This window comes from Coregonus clupeaformis, chromosome 5 (assembly GCF_020615455.1).
Source record: "Coregonus clupeaformis isolate EN_2021a chromosome 5, ASM2061545v1, whole genome shotgun sequence".
NCBI classification, from domain to species: domain Eukaryota; kingdom Metazoa; phylum Chordata; class Actinopteri; order Salmoniformes; family Salmonidae; genus Coregonus; species Coregonus clupeaformis.
Window position 1 is genome coordinate 44,976,268 of NC_059196.1, and position 7,757 is coordinate 44,984,024.

The window sequence follows — 7,757 nt, forward strand, 5'->3', positions numbered from 1 at the left end:
ACAAGTTTTTAAACTTATGTGGCCCCAGTCCCTCTAATACAACCACTATATATCTACAGTGAGGGAAAAAAGTATTTGATCCCTGCTGATTTTGTGGACGTTTGCCCACTGACAAAGACATGATTAGTCTATAATTTTAATGGTAGGTTTATTTGAACAGTGAGAGACAGAATAACAACAAAAAAAATCCAGAAAAATGCATGTCAAAGATGTTATAAATTGATTTGCATTTAATGAGAAATAAGTATTTGACCCCTCTGCAAAACATGACTTAGTATTTGGTGGCAAAACCCTTGTTGGCAATCACAGAGGTCAGACGTTTCTTGTAGTTGGCCAACAGGTTTGCACACATCTCAGGAGGGATTTTGTCCCACTCCTCTTTGCAGATCTTCTCCAAGTCATTAAGGTTTCGAGCCTGACGTTTGGCAACTCGAACCTTCAGCTCCCTCCACAGATTTTCTGTGGGATTAGGGTCTGGAGACTGGCTAGGCCACTCCAGGACCTTAATGTGCTTCTTCTTGAGCCACTCCTTTGTTTCCTTGGCCGTGTGTTTTGGGTCATTGTCATGCTGGAATACCCATCCACTACCCATTTTCAATGCCCTGGCTGAGGGAAGGAGGTTCTCACCCAAGATTTGACGGTACATGGCCCCGTCCATCGTCCCTTTGATGCGGTGAAGTTGTCCTGTCCCCTTAGCAGATAAACACCCCCAAAGCATAATGTTTCCAACTCCATGTTTGACGGTGTGATGGTGTTCTTGGGGCCATAGGCAGCATTCCCTCCTCCTCCAAACACGGCGATTGAGTTGATGGCAAAGAGCTCGGATTTTGGTCTCATCTGATCACAACACTTTCACCCCAGTTCTCCTCTGAATCATTCAGATGTTCATTGGCAAACTTCAGACGGGCCTGTATATGTGCTTTCTTGAGCAGGGGGACCTTGCGGGCGCTGCAGGATTTCAGTCCTTCACGGCGTAGTGTGTTACCAATTGTTTTCTTGGTGACTATGGTCCCAGCTGCCTTGAGATCATTGACAAGATCCTCCCGTGTAGTTCTGGGCTGATTCCTCACCGTTCTCATGATCATTGCATCTCCATGAGGTGAGATCTTGCATGGAGCCCCAGGCCGAGGAAGATTGACAGTTATTTTGTGTTTCTTCCATTTGCGAATAATCGCACCAAGTATTGTCACCTTCTCACCAAGCTGCTTGGCGATGGTCTTGTAGCCCATTCCAGCCTTGGGTAGGTCTACAATCTTGTCCCTGACATCCTTGGAGAGCTCTTTGGTCTTGGCCATGGTGGAGAGTTTGGAATCTGATTGAGTGATTGCTTCTGTGGACAGGTGTCTTTTATCCAGGTAACAAACTGAGATTAGGAGGACTCCCTTTAAGAGTGTGCTCCTAATCTCAGCTCGTTACCTGTATAAAAGACACCTGGGAGCCAGAAATCATTCTGATTGAGAGGGGGTCAAATACTTATTTCCCTCATTAAAATGCAAATCAATTTATAACATTTTTGACATGCGTTTTTCTGGATTTTCTGGTTTTTCTTTGTTATTCTGTCTCTCACTGTTCAAATAAACCTACCATTAAAATTATAGACTGATCATGTCTTTGTCAGTGGGCAAACGTACAAAATCAGCAGGGGATCAAATACTTTTTTCCCTCACTGTATAGTTTACCCCCAGTCCCTGTAATACAACCACAATCCACTATGTATCTCTAGTTTACCCCCAGTCCATCTAGTACAACCACTATATCTATCTAGTTTACCCCCAGTTCCTTTAGTACAACATTTAACAATTAAGTAATTTAGCAGACGCTCTTATCCAGAGCGACTTACAAATACAACCACTATACATCTCTAGTTTACCCCCAGTCCCTCTAGTACAACCACTATATGTCTCTAGTTTACCCCCAGTCCTGTCTTGTCTTGTCCTGTCTTGTCTTGTCCTGTGGTAGAGTACACTGAAGCAGAGTCTGGCAAGAGGAGGCTCCATTGAACCATTCTTTTAGCTGTAAACTGAAGCCCCAGACACTATGTTCCAATAGTGCACTGCTTTCGACCAGGGCCTACAGGGCTGTTCCTGGCTCTTAATAAGCATTATTGCACAGGTATAGAGAGTTAACATAATAAGGTGCTATTATTAAACTTGCTTGAGGAAGTATCTTTGTCCAGAGGGGGTCTTGGCCATCTCCCAGCCCGGGGCAGGCATGTCCTCCGGGATCTCATAAGACGACTGTCGGAGGTGTGATGGGGGGCACCAGCAGGGACCATGCCTAACAGGGGAGATACTGCCCCTAGCTGCAGGGAGGCCGGGGACGAGTGGGCGCGCACGTGGTGGGGGGCGATGGCACCAGCCGTACCTGCGTCTGTGCTGGCCTGGGAGGAAGAGAGAGGAGGGTGGAGGAGAGAGGAGAAGATGGAGGAGGAGAGAGGAGGAGAGGGAAGATGAGGAGGAGAGGGGAGAAGAGGAGGAGAGGGGAGAAATGAAGAGGAGGAGGAGGAGGGAGGAGAGGAGGAGGAGCAGTAGGAGAGGAGGAGGAGTAGGAGAGGAGGAGGATGAGGGACGAGAGGAGGAGTAGGAGAGGGGGAGTAGGAGAGGGGGAGTAGGAGAGGAGGAGTAGGAGATGGGAGTAGGAGAGGGGGAGTAGGAGAGGAGAGTCAGGGAAGTGATTCACTCTAACAATGGCACATGACCAGTAATGTACACCAGATTACTGATGGAAAGTTTGTATACAAAACACCTCATTAAATGTTGTTCAATCATGTTCCTCACTATTCACTTCAAAGTAATTAAATCAATTCATTATAGTCACGTTCTATAACGAGTTGAGTAGCTCAGCTGGTAGAGCACTGCGCTTGTAACGCCAAGGTAGTGGGTTCGATCCCCGGGACCACCCATACACAAAAAAATGTATGCACGCATGACTGTAAGTCGCTTTGGATAAAAGCGTCTGCTAAATGGCATATTATTATTATTATTATTTAAAAAAGAAATAAAGTGGTTGTTGTTCCATGCAATAAGAACAAACTTTCTGTTCATAAACTTGAATAAACCAAACATTGTGATAATAAATTGGCCTAGTATCACTGCTCGGCTTCTAAAGACGGGAGAGAGGAGAAGAGGGCTGCTGCAGCAGCCTGCTAAAGTGGAACAGGGAATCAGGGACAACAACTCTGGAAGTCCCGAAAGCGCATACTCCGACACGTCTATGCCACCGTGAAACCGCGCATGCGCACTGTTGGCTCAACTCACTCATTAAAGATCATAAACTGAAAAGGAAAACATTGTAAATAGGCTCGAGTGATCCCACCACATGATTTCGTAAGCTTTTTACTAACATTAAAGGGCATGCATTGTTTAACTTAAACCGGCAGGTTTTACTCCTGCACAAACGGACCTGTTGCAAGCATAGGGCCTAGGCTGCAGTCCATTTTTTCGATCACAGACATTTTCTTTTCATTTACAAACATCAAACGTAACAACTTTTTTATCAATCTTAAAACGAATATTATGTTAATCTTGGTGTATTAATTAAATAATAATTTTCGGCAATGCAATACACTACATTATATGAAGCCTACATAAGATATATCTGCAACTTGAAACTATTGGAATAACTTACAAAATTAACTATAGTAATAGCACGTAGTACTAGTCATATGCGTAACATTAAAAAGTTATTCAACAACTCCTCAAAAATTAACCTTCTCAAGCTGATTCATCTTGATTTAGGTAACAGCAGATAACTTCTAATTTAATATAATTAACGTTTTTGGGACACTCCTGACTAGGAACATGCGTGGGTAAAAGTAAAACAACTGAACGGATTTCTCTCTTTATAGTTGCTGAAGTGTCTGGGGGCTTTGTAGCTGGGTTGTGCGTGAGGGTGGTCTCTCTCGTCTTACTTGTCTGGAGTGGGATTTTGGCTCTGGCGGTTTGAAGAAGGAATCGGGAAGCTTCCTCATCCTCATAGGGACGGAGGGGGGGACGATGGTATTTTTCGGGTTCATAACAGCGTTGAAAAGGGCCTCCAGGTCAGTCTCGGAGTCGCCACGGACGTGGATGATCTGGTGGCCGGCTGGGGGGTTGTGTTGGCTCGGATCCATGTTTATTCCAAAAACAATCCAAAAAGTATTTGCCAGAGAAAAAAATATGTATAAAAAGATTAAACTCAAAGAGCCCAAAATCAATCCAGAGTTTTTCGGAGAGCGAAACTCGAAACCTCGATCATCGAAAGTTAGTCAAAGTGAGTCCAAAAGTAAATTTGGTAAAGTTATCCCAACAGCTATCTATCGTAATCTCCAGAAACTGTACACTTCTTTTTGATGTTTCGGAAGGACACACTGTGCAATACAACAACGCGCATATCTACCGAACTGTATCTGTAACTTTTCCACACAAAAAACACAAAGAAAAAGTTGAAAACGTTTACCTGGCTAAACTCAAATTACTGCACAGATTTACCATCGAAAGTTTTCCGATTTTTCCATCGAAAAACGAGTGACAGCGCACATTGCAAATCACTGCCTTCTCACTGTTGTAAAGTTGAGTCTGACTTGGTTCTAAACTTCGGGCAGGACATCAAACTCTGACTCATGTGATCTGAGCCCAGAACAGGCGGGGCTTTAAAGAGACGGAGAGAACTTTCTCCACAGGCAAATTAAATTAAAACCCTGCTACCGTTCTTTGTGTTTTTTAGACAAATCTGGAGTGTTTTGGTGTGATAAAGTTGTTATTTTAATTATACTGAACAAAATATAAATGCAACATGCAACAATTTCAAAGATTTTACTGAGATACAGTTCATATAAGGAAATCAGTAAATTGAAATAAATTCATTAGGACCTAATCTATAGATTTCCACATGACTGGGAATACAGATAATAATAATATAATAATATGCCATTTGGCAGACGTTTTTATCCAAAGCGACTTACAGTCATGCGTGCATACATTATTTATTTTTTGTGTATGGGTGGTCCCGGGGATCAAACCCACTACCTTGGCGTTACAAGCGCCGTGCTCTACCAGCTGAGCTATGGCGCTAGTCACAAATACCTTTTTAAAAAGGTAGGGGCGTGGGTCAGAAAACCAGTCAGTCTCTGGTGTGAACACCATTTTCCTCATGCAGAGCGTAACATCTCCTTGCATAGAGTTGATCAGGCTGTTGATTGTGGCCTGTGGAATATTGTCCCACTCTCTTCAATGGCTGTGCAAAGTTGCTGGATACTGGCGGGAACTGGAATCACGCTGTCCTACGCGTCGATCCAGAGCATCCCAAACATGCTCAATGGGTGACATGTCTGGTGAGTATGCAGAACTGGGACATTTTCAGCTTCAAGGAATTGTGTACAGATCCTTGTGACATGGGGCCGTGCATTATCATGCTGAAACATGAGGTGATGGTGGCGGATGAATGGCACGACAATGGGCCTCAGGATCTTGTCACGGTATCTCTGTGCATTCAAATTGCCATCGATAAAATACAATTGTGTTTGTTGTCCGTAGCTTATGCCAGCCCATACCATAACCCCACTGCCACCATGGGGCGCTCTGTTCACAACGATGACTTCAGCAAACCACTCGCCCACACGACGCCATACACGTGGTCTGCGGTTGTGAGGCCGTTTGGGAATACTGCCAAATTCTCTAAAACGATGTTGGAGGTGGCTTATGGTAGATAAATTAACATTCCTGCAGTCAGCATGCCAATTGCACGCTCCCTCAAAACTTGAGACATCTGTGGCATTGTGTTGTGTGACAAACACACATTTTACAGTGGTCTTATTGTCCCCAGCACAAGGTGCACCTGTGTAATGATCATGCTGTTTAATCAGCCTTCTTGATATGCCACCTGTCAGGTGGATGGATTCTCTTAGCAAGGCGAAAGGCTCACTAACAGGGATGTAAACAAATTTGTGCAAATAATTTGAGAGAAATAAGCTTTCTGAGCGTATGGAACATTTCTGTGATCTTTTATTTCAGCTCATGAAACATAGGACCAACACTTTACATGTTGCGTTTATATTTTTGCTCAGTGTATTATAGCAAGTTATTTGTCATTTAGAAACACTTATATCATGCTAGTAAGTTATTTATAAACTATAGTTGTCATGTTCTAACTTTGCTTTGTTGTCAAAACATCTCTAACATTAGATTAAACTCAACAGTCTTTACTCTGCCTGCTGTTCCCCCTATGGTCATCCCCCCACACCTCAACAGTCTTTACTCTGCCTGCTGTTCCCCTATCGCCGTCCCCCCACCTCCTCAACAGTCTTTACTCTGCCTGCTGTTCCCCTATCGTCCCCCCACCTACTCAACAGTCTTTACTCTGCCTGCTCATCCCCCCACCTCCTCAACAGTCTTTACTCTGCCTGCTGTTCCCCTATCGTCATCACCCCCTCAACAGTCTTTACTCTGCCTGCTGTTCCCCCTATGGTATCCCCACCTCCTCAACAGTCTTTTACTCTGCCTGCTGTTCCCCTATGGTCATCCCCCCCACCCTCAACAGTTTTTACTCTGCCTGCTGTTCCCCCTAAGTGGTCACCCCCCCACCTCCTCAACAGTCTTTACTCTGCCTGCTGTTCCCCATCGTCCCCCCACCTCTTCAACAGTCTTTACTCTCTGCCTGCTGTTCCCCTATCGCTCCATGTCCTCACCAGTCTTTACTCTGCCTGCTGTTCCCCTATCGTCCCCCATGTCCTCAACAGTCTTTACTCTGCCTGCTGTTCCCCATGGTCATCCCCACACCCTCAACAGTCTTTACTCTGCCTGCTGTTCCCCCTACGTCCCCACCTCCTCAACAGTCTTTACTCTGCCTGCTGTTCCCTATCGTCCCCCCACCTCCTCCAACAGTCTTTACTCTGCCTGCTGTTCCCCTATCGTCATCACCCCCTCAACAGTCTTTACCTGCTGCTGTTCCCCTATGGTCATCCCCACCCTCAGCCACAGTTTTTACTCTGCTGCTGTTCCCCTATGGTCACCCCCCACCTCTCAACAGTCTTTACTCTGCCTGCTGTTCCTATGGTCATCCCTCCACCCCTCAACAGTTTTATACCTGCCTGCTGTTCCTATGGTCACCCCCATGTCTCAACAGTCTTTACTCTGCCTGAACTGTTCTCTATCGTCCACCTCCTCAACAGTCTTTACTCTGCCTGCTGTTCTCTATCAGCTGTCCTCAAGTCTTTACTCTGCCTGCTGTTCCCCTATCACCCCCCATGTCCTCAACAGTCTTTACTCTTGTCTGCTGTTCCTATCACCCTATGTCCTCAACAGTCTTTACTCTGCCTGCTGTTCCCTATCACCCCCATGCTCACAGTCTTTACTCTGCCTGATGTTCCCCTATGGTCATCCCCCTATGTCTCAACAGTCTTTACTCTGCCTGCTCTTTATGGTCATCCCCCCACCTCCTCAACAGTCTTTACTCTGCCTGCTGTTCCCCTATGGTCATCCCCCCACCCCTCAACAGTCTTTACTCTGCCTGCTGTTCCCCCTATCATCATCACCCTCAACAGTCTTTAATCGCCTGCTGTTCCTATCGCTCCCCACCTCCTCAACAGTCTTTCTACTCTGCCTGCTGTTCCCTATCGTCATCCCCCACCCTCAACAGTCTTTACTCGCCTGCTGTTCCCACTATCACCCCCCATGTCCTCCAACAGTCTTTACTTTCTTTCTCCACCCCAATGGTCATATATTCATCATACGGTTCTGATATATAGTGCTCTATTTCTATTGTGGGTTTTTATTACCATT

At 45.4% G+C, this 7,757-nt stretch overlaps 1 protein-coding gene across 1 annotated transcript in view; it reads right to left on the bottom strand.

Annotated features, from left to right (window-relative positions):
- The window catches only part of LOC121566823 (transcriptional coactivator YAP1), a 97,893-nt gene extending 93,327 nt beyond the window's left edge, over positions 1 to 4,566 (bottom strand). Inside the window, 3 exon segments of the mRNA XM_041876703.2 lie at positions 2,155 to 2,254; positions 2,257 to 2,380; positions 3,911 to 4,566. Of these exon segments, the coding sequence (XP_041732637.2) occupies positions 2,155 to 2,254; positions 2,257 to 2,380; positions 3,911 to 4,111 (425 nt within the window). The 5' untranslated portion in view covers positions 4,112 to 4,566.
- Between the last annotated feature and the right edge of the window lie 3,191 nt (positions 4,567 to 7,757).